The sequence below is a fragment of the Phodopus roborovskii genome, unplaced genomic scaffold, assembly GCF_943737965.1.
Source record: "Phodopus roborovskii unplaced genomic scaffold, PHOROB, whole genome shotgun sequence".
In the NCBI taxonomy this organism is placed as follows: domain Eukaryota; kingdom Metazoa; phylum Chordata; class Mammalia; order Rodentia; family Cricetidae; genus Phodopus; species Phodopus roborovskii.
In genome coordinates, this window is record NW_026125577.1 from 1,631,680 (window position 1) to 1,649,997 (window position 18,318).

General features: G+C 38.9%; 1 protein-coding gene across 2 annotated transcripts in view; it reads right to left on the reverse strand.

The window, feature by feature from the left end:
- Positions 1-1,198: 1,198 nt before the first annotated feature.
- Positions 1,199-18,318, reverse strand: part of Qpct (glutaminyl-peptide cyclotransferase) — a 40,708-nt gene continuing 23,588 nt past the window's right edge. For both annotated transcript variants that reach the window (XM_051177887.1, XM_051177886.1), the window contains 3 exons: positions 17,344-17,443; positions 15,839-15,955; positions 1,199-1,793 (listed from right to left, as the gene is read on the reverse strand). In XM_051177887.1, coding sequence (XP_051033844.1) covers positions 1,648-1,793; positions 15,839-15,955; positions 17,344-17,443 — 363 coding nt within the window. In that variant the 3' untranslated portion in view covers positions 1,199-1,647. The remainder of the gene's footprint in view (positions 1,794-15,838; positions 15,956-17,343; positions 17,444-18,318) is intronic.

Here is an 18,318-nt window from a genome sequence, read left to right on the forward strand (position 1 = left end):
TAACATCCTTATAACCTGAGAAACAGCACTGTAAAATAAAAAGAAATCCTAGAAAAATCTGTGTGAAATATGAAATTACAATGTTTATATAGTATAGTGACTCTTGTTAGTATCCAGGCATCTGTAGTGGCCTGTCCTTGGGGTTCTGACAGGATACACCCTTAGCTGCAGCCACTAAGAGCACCACCTGTGTACATTCACTATGTTCCCTTCTAAAAGGGCCCTTCCCTCCTCCCATCCTCCCCCTCTTTCTTTCTCTCCCTCTCTTTTCTCTCTCCAGCTGTTCCTGTCCCTGAAGGCTGATCTCCCCCATCCCCTTTCCCCTTTCCCCTTTTTATGATCCATTTTAATAATAATAATAATAATAATAATAATAATAATAATAATGCCCTCTACTTAAACTCTGTCACATGGCATCTTTCTGAGTGCTGCTTTTTAAAATTACAACTATACTGTTGTACATAATTATGAAATCGCATAATTAAAATCATATATTTTCTTTTCCTACCTAAAACTTATATTTTAGCAAGTAAAGTACTTTCCATTTCTTCCTCTGTTGTTAAACTTAAAGCTAACAGTGTTTTACAACTACCTCAGTTTATATCACTCTCTATTTGCCCTCAGAAAAATAACTGAATATTTATTTCATGGCTGCCCTGAATACAAAACACATAGAGAGTTAGTTGGCCCCAACTAACTTCATTCATATGGAATGATCAATTTCTTGAAGTGTTCATTTAATCAAGATCGTTATTTATAGATAATTGTTTCCTTTCTCTAAAGATAATTCAGGATACCTAAGTGTCTCCAGAGAATAAAATGATATACTTTACCAAACCTGAATACCAAAAAATCTAATTGCAAGAAAATTATCAGTTTATGTGCTACTATTATTATACCTTTAACATTAACTCTTGAGGATACACTTGGTGATCTTTTTTTGTCTTTATCTCAACCCAAGATAAGATTTGATTATACTTAGATAAGAAATATATACAATAAAAACCAAGACAAACTGAAGAGGCAATAGTGAGTCTGTTAATAAAATGGTATTATACTTTTGTATCCTTTTTGATTGTTTTGTTACCAACTACATCTTTTTTACAAAAAAAAATGAGGTGTAAAACTCAAGAAAACTGGACTATGTATTAAAACACCCGCTTTATCACTTCTGGACATGGAAAAAAAACTCACTAAATAACATTTAATTCAGACTTTAATTTCCAAGAAATAAACTCCACAAAGCTTTCTTGAAGAAATTTAAGGGCTGTCAAAATACATGTCTTTATTGTGTTCCATAACACATTATATAACATATAACTACAGCTATCTACTGTTCCGTTTAAAAGTCTATAGTATTGATAAGTGATTCTAATACCACTTTAAAGTTTTCATCTAAAAGAGTTTCAAAAGTTATTTATTTTGATTTATTTACGTGTTCCTTTCTTGTTTCCAGATGAAAATTAATGAGCAATTAAAGCCATCATAGAATTCTATGGTTCACTGATCACATATTCAAAAACACTACAAAATTAATCTATAGTACAGAAGTTTTACATACAACATTTATCTAGAATCAGATTGTTTAAACAACACCTTGACTTTGAATTTGATACAGAAGCAATTACCATGAACTAAATTCAAATACTACAAGTGAAGATATTCCAGCACAAAGACTTGGATAATTTTGTTTAGATTGTCAATGGTTGACTCATCCAGATTTTCTTCGTTGTCATCCATGGTGTGCCAGACTTCAGGGAAAGGAGAAGCTATCAGATGAAGAACTGGGACACCTGATTCAAGAGAAGAAACTTGTAAGTCAGTACAAATTTCCAGGGCTCAACTAGAAAGTGATATTTGAGAGCAAAGAAAGTGCCATATCTTCTCAAACTCTTGACAATTCATTGTCTCATATGAAAGTGATATTTGAGAGCAAAGAAAGCACCATATTTTATAAGACACTTGATAATTCATTGTCTCATCTTTATGCACATCTTTATGTCTTAAAGTATGAGTATTTCAAGGTTTGTCAAACTAATGTCACTCAATCCATTAAGTGATGCTAAGGCACCTATTGTCTGTGAAGGCTTGTTCTAGAAAGGAAATGGCAAGACCTTGCTGAAATGGAGTTTATACCCTAGTAGAGAAATAAGCATGCACATAAAAGATGCAATCATAGGCAGTGCTAATGTGTTTCAACAATAACTAAATGAGGTATGGGGATAAGGATGGAAGGTAGGCAGCAGAACTGAACAAGGAGCTATATGCAGCCAGAAAGGCCCTCTCCAGAAGCTAACATTTAAATAGAGGCACAAACACAAGAGAAAGCTAGTCAGGCAATGGTGGCAACAATATTCCCAAGTGCAAAGATCATGACATGAGGCTTGCCCTGAGCAGGGAACAGCAAGTCAGCCAATGTGGCCAAATCACGGAAAAAAGTTGAGAAAAGAAGTAGAAGATGATCTTGAAACAGAATCAGAAAATGGAAGAAGCGCTTTTAGGCACAGTAAAGATTTTCCATCTTACTCTATAAGGCAGAAAACCAATGGAGCTTTAAAACAGTATTAGCATAATTTGATTTACAGTTTTTTAAAAGATGTTTCTATTTTATGTGAAAAAAATTGAAACGCAATAGTAAAATTCAGAGACCAGTGAGGAGGCAGCTTAAGAGTCACTGAGTTAATTCAGGTTTTCACATCTGGACACAGGTTATCTTTCTTATCAATTAAGCCATATCAAAGTTGCAAAAAGAGCAAAAATATGGCTTAACTTTATGAATGGCAAGGTAGGATGTCAGTGAGTTCTAGGATTTCCTAAACATGTTATGGGTATGGAGAAACAAAGATGTCATCAAGAATTTAGGATGTTGCTCTTCCACCAGCCCTTGGGTAGAGGTGAGTCTGGACCCAATTCGGGCAGCCTCTCCCCTACACCCTCCCCCCAGGGAACTCCCTGGGTTGGCCCTGGATCCCCCTGCTCCTGTGACCTATCCTTATCTAGAGGGTTCTTGTAGCTCAGATTCACCCCCACCCACCCCCACCGCGAGCCTGCCCTCCCCCTACCCTGTGCCCCTGCCCACTGTCCCACCACTCTGGTTAAGCACTGGGACAGAGGGTGGAGCCAACAGTCCACACAACTTCGGGGAACTTCTCGGAGTGGCTCTGAACACAGGAGATCTGCCTATCCACGCGGGACCACCCGTAATTAACACCTGCTTGGTCTCGGACCCCCCAACACTGGTCCTCTACTGGAGTCCCGGGCCCCTCCCAGAGATCCGCCCTGAGTTCCTGCCAGCAGGATCTTTGACCCCCATAGCAGGGCCACTGCTAAAGAAGCCTCAGCTAGATCTGCCTATAGACACAAGGAACATCCAAAGTCCCAGCCTTCAGGATCTTTGACCCCCATCACCAGTCTTCTACTGGAGCCTGATTGCTACCCATCCCTAGGCCCCTGCCTGTGGAGAGACCTCCTAGAGAGCTTGAACCACCCAGAGCTACAGATATCGAAACTCTGACCCACATAAGCCCTCCGGGGAAGTACCATAGAGAGAGGGAGAGACCCCAACAACACCTACTGGAAGAAGATATGGGAAGACAGCAATACAAGAAAACACTTAACAACAGAAAGACAAGCATGACACCACCAGAATCTAGGGAATCTACACCAACTAGACCCGGACACAACAACAAAGCAGATGAAGCAGAAGGGAACGACTTAAAAATTTGTAGAGAGCTGTGAAGTGCCACACCTTAAAGATGGCGCTGGCTTCTGCCCTCCACCTTCCCGATGGTGAGTGCTCTCTGTATTAAACAATTCCATATTTGGCTAAAAGCTGAGAATCTGGCTTGCTTCTGTGTATGTGGACCTGTCTGTTTTTGTTTTTCACCGCATGGCATTCTGGGGTTGACTGCCCAAGGGCTTTTAAGCTCTGGGCTGGGCTGCCCCAGGGGTCAGAAGATTATACAAGGTTCCTGAATAAACTGTTTAAAGAAGAGTCGGGGGTTGCGTTTTCTTTGCTGGTCAAAGTAGACGCGACAGGTGTTGGCCCTGTATGGGGAAACCTCTCATTGAAGACTCAGAACTCTCAGCAGTCAGGGTAAGTGCACTGTTAGTTCCCGGTTAAAGTGGGAATCCGCGTCAAAAGCGGGAAAATCCCAACAAAAGCGGGTGTCAGCTCTCTCTGTAAATAAAGAGGGAGCGGGAAGTTCCACAACAAGAACGGATAATTTGCTCTTCTTGGTAAACAAAGAGGGAGCGAGAAAAGTTCGCTGAGCAGCGAACCAAAAGTAAAAGCTTAAAAGGAAACTTTGCTAGTTTAGCAATGGGCGCTTCTCAATCGCACCCAATTTTTTTGGCTCTGAATAAGCTGCTTCGTTCTAAGAATTTAAAGATTAAGAAGAGAAATCTAGAGAGATTCCTCCAGGAGGTTGAGAGGGTTGCTCCCTGCTGTTATGGTAATTTAACCATTAGTTGCTGGGACAAGCCTGGGAAAAACTCAGACTTTGCCTGGGAACAGGAAATGTTGAGACCAGGGACAAGACCAATGTGGAGATTTATTCGCAGCTGCTTAGAGGATCAAAGATCCTGCAGGGCTGTTGAAAGGGGGCCAGAAGTGTTAGAACAGTTGAAAGAAGTCAGAAAAGGAAAGCTCTGGGGAGGGTGGCTCAGAATCAGAGGAGGAGCTGGAACCGCCTCCTCCTCCACTCAATGTAACTTCTTTGTTAGATGATCCTGGAGAGCAGTCTTTCTGCCCAGAGGTCTGGAAGGAGGTTAAACATGAATTTTGTTCCAAGCCTTGTTCCCCTAGACAGGGCTTGAGTTTTTCCTAGAGGCATTCCCATTACTTGGAAAACAGATGAGCCAGTATGGGTTCCTCAGTGGCCACTTTCCTTTGAGAAATTGAATGCTGCAAAAGAACTCGTGGCTGAACAACTGTCCTTGGGACATATTAAACCTTCAGTTTCTCCATGGAATACTCCCATTTTTGTGATTAAAAAGAAATGTGGAAAATGGCGTCTGTTACATGATTTAAGAGCAATTAACAATCAGATGCAAATTATGGCCCCAGTACAACAGGGCTTGCCACTGCTATCATCCTTGCCAGCCTTCTGGCATATAATTGTTATTGATATAAGAGATTGCTTTTTCTCTATTCCCCTGTGTAGCAAGGATAGTGAGAGATTTGCCTTTACTGTTCCATGTTATAATCATGAGGAACTGGATCAAAGATTTGAGTGGGTAGTTCTGCCACAAGGCATGGCCAACAGCTCTACTATGTGCCAACTTTATGTTGGAGAAGCTATTGGCCCATTAAGAAAAGAATTTCCTACTTTAAGATGTATTCATTATATGGATGATATACTATTGACTGCAAAGGAAGAACAAATGTTGGAGTGGGCTTATATAGATTTAGTTAAATTGATTGAAAAGAAAGGGTTGTTTATAGCCCCTGAAAAGGTTCAGAAAGATAAAGTTGTAAATTATTTAGGAGCTAAGATTAGTGAGAAACAAATTATACCACAAAAGGTAGAATTAAGAAGAGATAATTTGAAAACCCTAAATGATTTTCAAAAATTGTTAGGAGATATAAATTGGATTAGATGTTATTTGAAATTGCCAAATTATGAATTAAAACCTTTGTATAATATTTTGATTGGAGATTCTGCCTTAAATTCTCCTAGACAATTAACTGTAGAGGCAACAAAGGCTTTACAGATGGTAGAAGAAAGACTACAGAGCGCCTTTCTACAGAGGTTTACAGAAGGTCAAGACATTGTTATGTGCATTCTTCCTACATATTATCAACCCACAGGCTTGTTATGGCAAGAGGGACCGCTACTTTGGGTTTAACCTAAAATATGTCCCGCTAAATCTATTGAACATTATCCCACTGAGGTGGCTAAATTAGCCTTGAATGGAATCCAACAATGTTTGCAATATTTTGGAGTCGCTCCAAATATAGTTATAGTGCCCTATTCCAGCCATCGAGTTAAAATTCTTTGTGCCACAGTAGATGATTGGGCCATTTTGCGGTGTGGATTTGATGGCAATATAGATAATCATTACCCTAAGCATCCATTATTGGGATTTTTTAAGGAATATCCTGTAATATTTCCCAAGGTAACATCATCTGAGCCTATTTCAACGGCTCCAAATGTATTTACAGATGGCTCTAAGACAGGCGGTGGAGCCTACATGATAGAAAGACAGGAGCCTGTGTTGCATCAGTTCCAGCCTGGCTCCCCTCAGTTTGTAGAATTAAAGATAGTAGTAGAAGTCTTTAAGGCTGTCCTTTTGCTTTTAATCTGATATCTGATTCAGCTTATGTTGTCAATACCATTAAGGTTTTAGAAGTGGCTGGACCTATAAAGAGTGCCAGTCTGGTTTGCCTTTTATTTCAGCAATTACAAAATTTAATTTGGCAAAGGAAAACTTGATTTTTTGTTCAGCATGTTAGAGCTCATACAGGTCTGCCAGGGCCTTTAAGTGGAGGTAATGATAAAGTTGATCAGTGGACTAGGATGGAATGCATATTTTTGAGTTCTACCTTAGAAAAGGCAAGGAATTTTCATAAGACTTTTCATGTAAATGCTAGAGCTTTACAACAAAAATTTCATCTTTCTCGAGCAGATGCTCAACAAGTGATTCTGGATTGTCCTCAATGTGTGATTCATCAACACCCACCCAGTATAGGAGTAAATCCAAGGGTTTTGCTCCCTCTAAAAGTTTGGTAAATGGATGTAACACACATATCTGATTTTGGAAGCTTAAAGTATGTACATGTGTCTGTGGATACCTGTTCAGGCGTCATATATGCCACGCCTTTAACTGGAGAAAAGGCGTGCAATGTCATAACTCATTGCTTAGAAGCTTGGGCTGCCTGGGGTAAGCCCCAGCAGTTAAAAACTGACAATGGACCAGCTTATACAGGTCAAGCCTTTGCCTCCTTTTGTCAACAAATGGAGGTGCAGCTCCTTCATGGATTGCCATATAATCCTCAAGGACAAGGTATTGAGGAGTGTGCTCATCGCACATTGAAAGAATGCCTTCAAAAACAAAAAGGGGGAATAGGCCACAGCCGTACCCCAAAGGAGAGGCTTTCCCTTGCCCTATTTACTATTAATTTTTTAAATTTGGATGCTTAAGGCTGCTCTGCAGCTGATAGACATCAAGACTGCGATGGCCCTGCTAAAGGGATGGTCAAGTGGAAGGATATTCTAACAGGCCTTTGGCACAGGCCTAATCCCGTGCTGACATGGGCATGAGGTTCTGTGTTTTCCCACAGGACCAACAAGATCCGGTTTAGGTGACAGAATGCCTGATTAGAAAAGTTCAACATGAAGAGCGTCGGGACTGTCATCTTGGCTGACTTCTGCTATGAATCATCTGAAGGAATGGACGGGTATGGGAGCATTAGCAGGCCTCTTGGTGTTGGTCTCCTTGGTTTGCCTGTGGTGTTTGTGTAGGATCAGAATTACACAGCAGCATAATGCAGCTATGATCATTCAAACCTTTACAGCCATTGAAGCAGGACAGTCCCCCCAAGTATGGTTAGCTACCATTAAGAACTAACATCTTCATGTTCAGGATGTGAAGCGAAGCACTGCACTTGAGGTCAGCACTAGCAGATCCGAGAAGAGCATGTCTGATTGCATGCAGGTTGATACCCCAGGCCCCGCCTCTGAGAAAAAGGTATTGGACAGGTCTGGTATTCATTTGGGTGGGTGACATCTGGATGAGGATCAGTACAAAGGTCCCTAGGTGTCAGAGATCAGACCTCTACTCTTGCCTGTTGCATTTTATAAAATAAAAAGGGGGAACTGTAGAGAGCTGCGAAGTGCCGCACCTTAAAGATGGCTGGCGCTGGCTTCTGCCCTCCACCTTCCCGATGGTGAGTGCTCTCTGTATTAAACAATTCCATATTTGGCTAAAAGCTGAGAATCTGGCTTGCTTCTGTGTATGTGAACCTGTCTGTTTTTGTTTTTCACCGCATGGCATTCTGGGGTTGACTGCCCAAGGGCTTTTAAGCTCTGGGCTGGGCTGGGCTGCCCCAGGGGTCAGCATTTATACAAGGTTCCTGAATAAACTGCTTAAAGAAGAGTTGGGGGTTGCATTTTCTTTGCTGGTCAAAGTAGACACAACAAAAATTACCATCATAAAAATGATAAAGGCCCTCAAAGAAGATGTAAGAAAATCCCTTAAAGAAATGGAAGAAAAAACAAACAAAAAAATAGAAGAAATGAACAAATTTCTTAAGGAAAGTAAAGAAAGTACAGAAAGCCAAGAAAAAACAATTAAGCAGGTGAAGGAAACGGATCAAGACTTGAAAAGTGAAATAGAGAAGTAAAGGCAACACAAACCAAAGGAATGCTGGAAATAGAAAAACTAGACAAAAGATCTGGAACTATAGACACAAACATAACTAACAGAATTCAAGAGATGGAAGAGAGACAATCAGGAGCAGAAGATAAACTAGAGGAAATAGATCATCGACCAAAGAAAATCATAAATCGAACAAGTCCTTAACAGAAAACATACAGAAAATGTGGGACACCGTGAAAAGGCCAAACCTAAGAATAATAGGCATAGAGGAAGGTGAGGAAGCCCAGCTCAAAGGTGCCGAAAACATATTCAACAAAATCATCGAGGAAAACTTTCCCAATCTGAAGAAGGATATGCCATGAAAGTAACAAGAAGCACACCAAACACCAAATAGGCTAGACCAAAGAAAAAAGACCCCTCGACATACAATAATCAAAACACCTAGCATACAGAATAAAGAAAGGATATTAAGAGCAGTGAAGGAAAAAGGACAGGTAACATATAAAGGCAGACCCATCAAAATTACACCTGACTTCTCCATGGAAACTCTCAAGGCCAGAAGGTCCTGGATAGATGTTCTACAAGTACTAAGAGTCCACGGATGCCAGCCCAAGATACTATACCCCAGCAAAACTTTCAATCACTGTAGATGGAGAAAACAAGATATTTAATGACAAAACCAGATTTTCCCAATACGTATCTACAAATGCAGCCCTACAGAAAGTTTTGGAAGGAAAACTCTAACCCAAGGAAGGTAACTACGCCCACAAAAATGTAGTAAAGGGTAAAGCAGGACAAATATATTCACAATACCCCTGCCAACAACAAATCTAAAACAAGCATCAACAATCAATGGTCCTTACTCACCCTCAACATTAATGGTTTTAACTCACCTATAAAAAGACACAGGCTAACAGAATGGATACAAAGACAGAATCCATCCTTCTGCTGCATACAAGAAACATATCTAAGCTTCAAAGATAGATATTTCCTCAGGGTAAAGGGTTGGGAAAAGATTTTCCAATCAAATGGAACCAATAAGCAAGCAGGTGTGGCTATCCTAATATCTAACAAGTTAGACTTAAAACCAAAATTGATCAAAAGAAATGAAGACGGTCATTTTGTATTCATCTTAGGAGAAATCCATCAACACAAAGTCTCAGTTCTGAACATCTATGCCCCTAATACAAAGGCACCCACATTCATAAAAGAAATGCTACTAAAACTCAAATCTCACATAAAACCTCACACACATATAGTGGGAGACTTCAACATACCACTCTCACCATTAGACAGGACCACCAATCAGAAACTCAATAAAGAAACAAAAGAACTAACAGAAGTTATGTCTCAACTGGGGTTAACAGACATCTATAGAACATTCCATCCAAAGACAAAAGAATATACTGTCTCTGCTGCACATGGAACCTTCTCTAAAATCGACCACATATTAGGTGGCATAACAAACCTCAACAGATACAAGAGAATTGGAATAGTCCCCTGTATCTTATCGGACCATCATGCTTTAAAATTGGAATTCAACAACACAAATAGCAGAAAACCTGCAAACTCATGGAAACTTAACAATGTGCAATTGCACCACGCCTGGGTCAAAGAAGAAATAAAGAAAGAAATTAAGGACTTTCTAATATTCAATGAGAATGAGGACACAACATACCCGAACTTATGGGACACCTTGAAAGCAGTGCTACGAGGGAAGTTCATTGCACTAAGTGCCCATATGAAGAAAACAGGGGATAGACACATTAGAGAATTAACAACACAACTGAAAGCCTTAGAACAAAAAGAAGCAAACTCACCCCATAGGAGTAGACACCAGGAAATAATCAACTTGAGAGCTGAAATCAACAAAATAGAAACCAGGAAATCACTACAAAAAAATCAATGCAATGAAGAGTTGGTTTTTTGAGAAAATCAAGATAGACAGACCTTTATCCAAATTAACAAAAAAAGCAGAGAGAGAACATACAAATTAACAAAATCAGAAATGAAAAGGGGAACATAACACAGGACACAGAGGAAATCCATACAATTTTCAGGTCATACTTTGAAAATCTGTATTCCACAAACATTGAAAATTCAAAGGAAATGAACAAATTTCTGGATAACTATCACTTACCAAAATTAAATCAAGAACAGACAAACAACTTAAATAGACCTATAACCCGCAATGAAATAGAAGCAGTCATTGAAAGCATTCCAACCAAAAAAAGTTCAGGGACAGACGGCTTCAGTGCAGAATTCTACCAGACATTAAAGGAAGAATTAATACCAATACTCCTCAAATTGTTCCACAAAATAGAAACAGAAGTTTCACTGCCAATCTCTTTTTACGAGGCCACAATAACCTTGATACCCAAGAGTCACAAAGACACAACTAAGAAAGAAAACTACAGACCAATATCCCTGATGAACATCGATGCAAAATATTCAATAAAATGCTGGCAAACCGAATTCAAGAACACATCAGAGAAATTATCCACCATGACTAAGTAGGCTTCATCCCTGGATTGCAGGGATGGTTTAATATATGAAAATCTATCAACGTGATCCACCATATAAACAAACTGAAAAAGAAAAACCATATGATCATCTCCCTAAATGCTGAATAAGCCTTCAACAAAATTCAACACCCTTTCATGATAAATGTCTTTGAGAGATCAGGGATGACAGGAACATACCTAAACATAATAAGAGCAATATACAGCAAACCAACTGCCCACTCTCTCCATATCTCTTCAATATCGTACTTGAAGTTCTAGCTAATGCTATAAGACAACAAACGGAGATCAAGAGGATTCAAATTGGAAAGGAAGAAGTCAAACTGTCTCTATTTGCAGATGATATGATAGTTTACATAAGCGACCCAATAAACTCTACCAGGGAACTCCTACAGCTGATAAACACCTTCAGCAAAGTAGCAGGATACAAGATAAACTCAAAAAAAATCAGTAGCCCTACTTTTTTTCAAACGACAAAGAGACAGAGAAAGAAATCAGAGAAACATCACCCTTTACTATAGCCACAAGCAACATAAAGTATCTTGGGGTAACACTTACCAAACAAGTGAAAGACCTACATAAGAAGAACTTTGTGGCTCTAAAGAAAGTAATTAAAGAAGGTATCAAAAAATGGAAAAATCTCCCATGCTCTTGGATAGGTAGGACAAACATAGTAAAAATGGCAATCTTGCCAAACACAATCTACAGTTTCAATGCAATCCCCATTAAAATCCCAGCACATTTCTTCACTGGCCTTGAAAGGATAATAATCAACTTTATGTGGAAAACAAAAGACCCAGGATAGCCAAAACAACCCTATACAATAAAAGAACTTCAGGCGGCATCACCATTCCTGACTTTAAGCTATAGTTCTGAAAACAGCCTGGTATTGGCACAAAAATAGACATGTAGATCAATGGAATCAAATTGAAAATCCTGATGTTAACCTACACACCTATGAACACCTGCTTTTTTGACAAAACAGCTAAAAGAATACAATGGGGCGAGTACAGCATCTTCAACAAATGGTGCTGGCACAATTGGATGAGGGTGTGTAGAAGACTGCAGATAGACCCATGTCTGTCACCATGCACAAAACTCAAGTCCAAATGGATCAAAGACCTCAACATCAATCCAGCCACATTGAACCTCTTAGAAGAGAAAGTAGGAGGTACCCTTGAACAATTGGTATAGGAAACCCTTCCTGAACATAACTCCAGGGGCACAGACACTGAGAGAAACAAGTACTAAATGGGACCTCTTCAAACTTAGAAGCTTCTGTAAGGCAAAGAACACAGTGAACAAGACCAAACGGCAGCACACAGACTCGGAAAAGATTTTTCACCAATCCTGTATCCAACAAAGGGCTGATCTCTTAAAATATACAAAGAACTCAAGAAACTAGTCAACAAAACACCAAATACCATATTAAAAAATGGGATACCGAACTGAAGAAAGAATTCTCAATAGAGGAAATCAAAAAGGCTAAAAGACACTTAAGAAAGTGCTCCACATCCTTAGCTATCAGGGAAATGCAAATCAAAACAACTTTGAGATACCATCTTACTCCTGCCAGAATGGCAAAAATTAGAAACACCAATGACAACTCATGCTGGAAGGGATGTGGAGAAAGGGGAACACTTCTCCACTGCTGGTGGGAGTGCAAACTCTTACAGCCATTTTGGAGATCAATATGGCAGTTCCTCAGGAAAAAGGGAATTAGTTTACCACAGGACCCGGCAATCCCCCTCTTAGGCATATACCCAAATGATCCATATCCATGCAACAAAGACATCTGTTCAACTATGTTCATAGCAGCACTATTTGTAATAGCAAGAACCTGGAAGCAACCTAGATGCCCCTCAATTGAAGAATGGATAAATAAGTTGTGGCACATCTACAGAATGGAATACTACAGAGCAGAAAAAAATAATGGAATCTTGAAATTCGCAGGCAAGTGGATGGCACTTGAAGAAACCATCCTGAATGAAGTTACAAAAAGAGGAACATGGTATGTACTCCCTCATATATGGATCACCAGCCTATAATTCACACCACCAGAGGAACTGGGATACAAGGTGTATTTTAAGAGATTCACATGAAGTCCCTCACAGAAGGGGGAAGGACAAGTCCCCCAAAGCACAGGGGAAGTGGGGGGGGGGCAGTGAATGGAGAGAGAAGTAGGAGAAAGAGAGGGGGAAGTTAGGAAATCACGTGTGACTAGGAAGATTGAGTCAGGGTAGGAATAGAAGACAGGAGAGAGAGTGAGACAGAGAGAAAGAGAGAGAAAGAGAGAGAGAGAGAGAGAGAGAGAGAGCATAAAAGAGGGAGCCAATATTGGTTTGAAGAGAAAACTGAACCCAAAGAAAGGTCTAGAGAACTACAAGACTGCTGCCAACTAACAATTTGAGTGTCCGTGGAAAGGCTATCATAAATGCCCTTCCAGGATAATGAGATCAACAACTAACTTATTCATGGAGCCCTCATCTAATAACTGCTGGAAACTGAAGCAAACACCCATACCTAAACACTGAGTCGAACTAGAACCTAGATGCAGACGGAGAGGACAAGACCAGGTTGCAGAAACACAAAGAGACAGCTGACCTGAACAAGAAGGAGCTAATGGGCCCCCAGACTGATAGCTGGGAAACCAGCATGGGACTGACTCAGGCCCCCCTGAATATGGGTCTCAGCCAGAAGGACTGAGCAGTCTAAGGGACCTCAGACAATGGAACCAGGATGTATCCCTGGTGCACAAAAGGACCTTGTGAACACATCCCCCATGGAGGGATACTGCCTTAACCTAGAGACAGTAGAGAAGTCCTAGTCCCTACTTCAAATGACCTGTCAGATCTACATGACCCCACATGGATGGCATTGCCCTACAAATGGAATTGGAGTGGGGGGATGGGAGGGGAGGGTGGTCAGGGTGCATGTGACAGGGCAGAGAGTGTAAAAGGGAGGGTGGGAGGGAGGGAACTGGGATTGACATGAAAAATAATAAATTAAATAAAAGAAAAAGAAAAAAAAGAATTTAGGATGTCTTTCACACAAACACACACACACACACACACAAAAGAATCCATGAGTGATTGACATAATGGCTGAACTAATCGATTTGTTATAGTTAATGACTCACCACTTCTAGATTGATTCAAAATGGGGACAATAGGAATTATAGTGTAAGTTCAGAGGTGTATATAAAGCCCAACTCAGACATTGTCCTGAAGACTTAAACACACATGTCTGTAAGACACAGAAATGGAACTTGGAGAAAAGGCAGAATTAAGGACAGCTCTCACACTCTGACTTGGGCCACTGGATAAATGTAGATCATTTACTGAATAGGGCAAGGCTAGGAAAAGAACATTTCATGCCAATTATTCTCCTGTGTCAATGAACAATAATGGGCTCCATCATTTCATCTGACAATCCAAATAGAACAGGCTGGTAAAGGGAAGGTCTTTTGTTTCATTTTACTTTGTGTATTTACTTTCTTTAATTTTTTCATGCAATATATTTTAATCATATTCTTCCCCTTCCCCACTTCCCTACCCTCCAAATCTCATGTTCTTTTTCTATCTCTAAAAATATCAAAACAAACTAAAAGGCAAAAATATCAAAGCAAAATAAGCAAAAAAACCATACATACACACACAAAACACAGAATCCATTTAATGTTGACAAATAGGGCATGCCCTGGAGTGCAGTTAATATACTCACTGTCACTCTGTTGGGAAACAATTATTTCCCATCTCCCAGTGGGTATAAATTGGAAATCACTTCTTGGTTATGGGGGGGGTCTGTTTCTCCAATTACCTGATAAAGGGATGTTAAACTATTATAAGCTACACGTGAATAGTACCTGGCATCAATACAGACGAGGTAAGGGTGTGTCTAGATGTATCATTATCATTTAATTTGGTTTAATTATCTAATGTCTATGTTGTAGATATATAACCAGAAGACACATGTTGGCCAAAAATCTTTTATAGAAAATATGTATATTTCCTTTTAAAGATAAGCTCTCATTCAAATTAATTTTATTGACTATTTTAGATCTTTTAAACACATTGGTTAAAACATTAATATATAAATTTAATTTGATCAACCTTAAGGAATCATGAGATTAGTGATTCAAAGTGTACCAATACTATTCATATTCAATTTGCTTCTCAAATATATGCAGCAGTTGGAGATCTAGAAACCTTTACAATTAAAGAAAAGCAACCTAATGATACCAGGGAGTTAAGTAAAATTTGGAGGGATAGGGAGGTTATTTTAGTGTTGGGCAATGGCAACTGCATGGACGCATTACTGGTTGAGATGAGGAGAATAAATGCCTGTTGAATGTTAAGCCATCAATTAGACATCTATATCAACTAAGGCTCAGCGAATATCAAAGGATGGAAGAAATGGGGAAGGATGGGAAGGATGGCGTGAAATGGTAGCGTGGCATAGCCACTGGCACTCTTGAACTCACAACATCTGTAATCTGTACAAGATCTTCATAAGATTGGACCCACAACATCATGTCATGGAGGATGGAATATCTAATGAGATCTCACTCCTCTCTGAGGACTTATAGATGTTTATAATGGTTGCTGGGGGAGGAAAATACATACGTCAGTGGCACAGGTACTGGTAAGGTGACTGTGAATAACCATTCATCTGTTCTCCTGTAAGCAATGCTAATAAAACCTACTGGGTCATTTAAAAATATATGAAAGGGGAAGGTAGATTAATTAGGAAAAGGGGAGGGAGTAACAAGAGAGAGAGGGAACAAGAGAGGCAAAGGGAAATGAATATGATCACACTACATTATGCACGTATATGAAAATATCATAATGAAATTCGCTATGTACAATTAATAAAATAAAAGGTAAAAATAATGTGTAAATAATATTGTGTTAAAATTTCAAAGAACACATAAAATATAATAAATATAGTAGGTACAGAAGGGAAAATGCACATGGACAGTAACACACAGTTACCTTTTCTTAAAAATGGAATATGGTCATCCTGAATAATATTTCCATAACCAAAATTCTGGAAATACCTCCTCTCCAAAGAATGATCCTTGAGCAAACCCAATTCATAGAGTTCTTGTTCTGCAGACAACAATCAGACAGTAGGTGAACATTTAGTTTTATCTGATCAAGACTCAGAATCCATCCTTCTTTAGGGAGCTTGAAATCTTATCACATATAGAATTCTTCTTTAGATATATATCAGCAAACATAGCCACATCTATGACAATAAGTATTTAGACTTCACCTGTGTGAAGGAGGAGATTAGAGGCAAAGAGTCACATATGACTCTGGCTTTTCTGGTGAGAACCTCTTTAAAGGTAGAAACTCAACAGAATGATGGAAAGATTAGAAAGGAGAAAATAAGAGCCAAAAGTGTTGGGAAAACTCTGTTGCAGGTATAAATAGGTCCAAATGGTGTTTGGGGAATGCATACAGAGGGATGTTGGGCTTAAAAGTGGAATATTCAAACAGAGTAGGATGAAGTATATCAATTGGCCACTCGGGGGGGGGGGGGGAAGACACCTACTGTGACCTATATCAGTGATTTCCAAGATGTGGTTTCTGATCAGTGGCCTCAAGCACCACCTGGGAATGACTTAAGAGTTGCAAATTAGCTGGTACAACCTCAGATTTAATGAATCAGAAATTCTGGGGTATGGCCCTGTAATGTATGTCTTAGCATGCACTTAGGGGATTCTGATCTACACTAAATTTGAGAACCCACCGCTCTTGTTATCTGGTAACACACAGCTCATGTTATACATAGCCCACATGATGTTTGTTACAAGATGGCAAAAGATCATGAGATTATGAAACAAGGAAAAAGAACTCCCTAGGATAGCTAGTCGTTTTTGTGATTGTTAAAATACAAGGGTAAAACTGTACCAACAAATAAGCAAGCTTGTGTAGTGAGTGAGAGTTTAAGGACATTGAGAAACCCCAACTACCAACTGAAATAATATTCCTATTTAACAATATTTATATTTCCTTAACTCTAAGGTACATTTTTTCTTATACAATTAAAGACATAGTTAATTATGTAAATCCCATGGAGAAGAATAGCACAATAGATTTTAATCTCAATTACAATAATCACAATTTATTGAAATGTGCATTTTGGAAAAGGAAATAAGGGAGTCCTTGAAAATAAGACAAAGAAGAAAATAGGTGACAAAAACAGGTGAAAATTAAATTAAATGCAAGAGTATCTCTTGGCATCATTTCTAAGACTCTATAAATGTAGTGTTTTGATATTTGCATTTCAAAATAGAATTCCATGCAGGAAAATACACTGGGCCTTTTGACAAATTAGGAATAATAAACTAATTGGTAGGGTAAGACAAAAGCCAGCCAAGAATGTTAGTATTTAAAGAGCACACTTAAAATCATAAATTTTGAATTTTAAAGCACAGTGCTTGTCAGTAGGAAAAAACAACATTTTGCTTTATAATAACTGTGGTTCTTACCAATTGCTTGGAGTCTACTAAACCATCTGGTAGTCCTAGGGAAAAAATTGGGAAATGTTGGGTTTGCAGCTCCAATTAAATCTAGTAAGAGCAACAGATCCTAAGGGAGAAAAATATCACTTAATCACAATCACCACCAAAGCATGTTTCAGATCCATTAATAGAGAAAAACAGTCAAAACTAAACACATTTTAATACTTGAGAATCATGCAGGGAGCTATATAAATGGACAAAGAGTTTAGTAACAGTATTTGCTAACCATTTTAGAGAACTTTTTAGATCTTCTTTATGTAACATGGATGAATGGTGATGTATTATACACCAGATGAATGTAACCAAAGATAGATTAGAAAGGCAGATTTGATGCATATTTCATGAATTGAAAAGAATAGATTTGCTTTGTTTTCAGATGGTTCAAACATCCCTGGTCTCCTATGCCATTATAATTAGGCATTTAAACTTTAATCAGTAATAATAGGGGTGCATAAGGATGGAAGCTATGACTTATGCAGCATGCAAGAAAAATTCCTCTAAAGCATGTATACATCATGCTGATGGATTGCCATTTCCTTGTGTAGCAAGCAAGGCTCTCAGTCCAGCTACTCTGTAACATCTTCTATTTATAACCTTCCATATTAAACCAACATTCCTTAGCTTATTTGACACATAAAACAAAATCAGGTTTGAGGATTCCCTGAAGACCACACCCTAGATTAAGTACTCCTGATGTAGGTAAATGGAATAATGTGCGGGTAGCTACCTAGAGTGAAATCTGCCATACATTGAATAAATGTTTTCAGAATTCATGATTCTATACACACATGATACACACACACACACACACACACACACACACACACACATATATATATATATATATATAAATAATTGATACACATATTCATTCATTTGGGAAAATGCTTATTTGAAATAGGAACATTTCATGAGATTAGATAAATCTCTGTCTGAGAAATA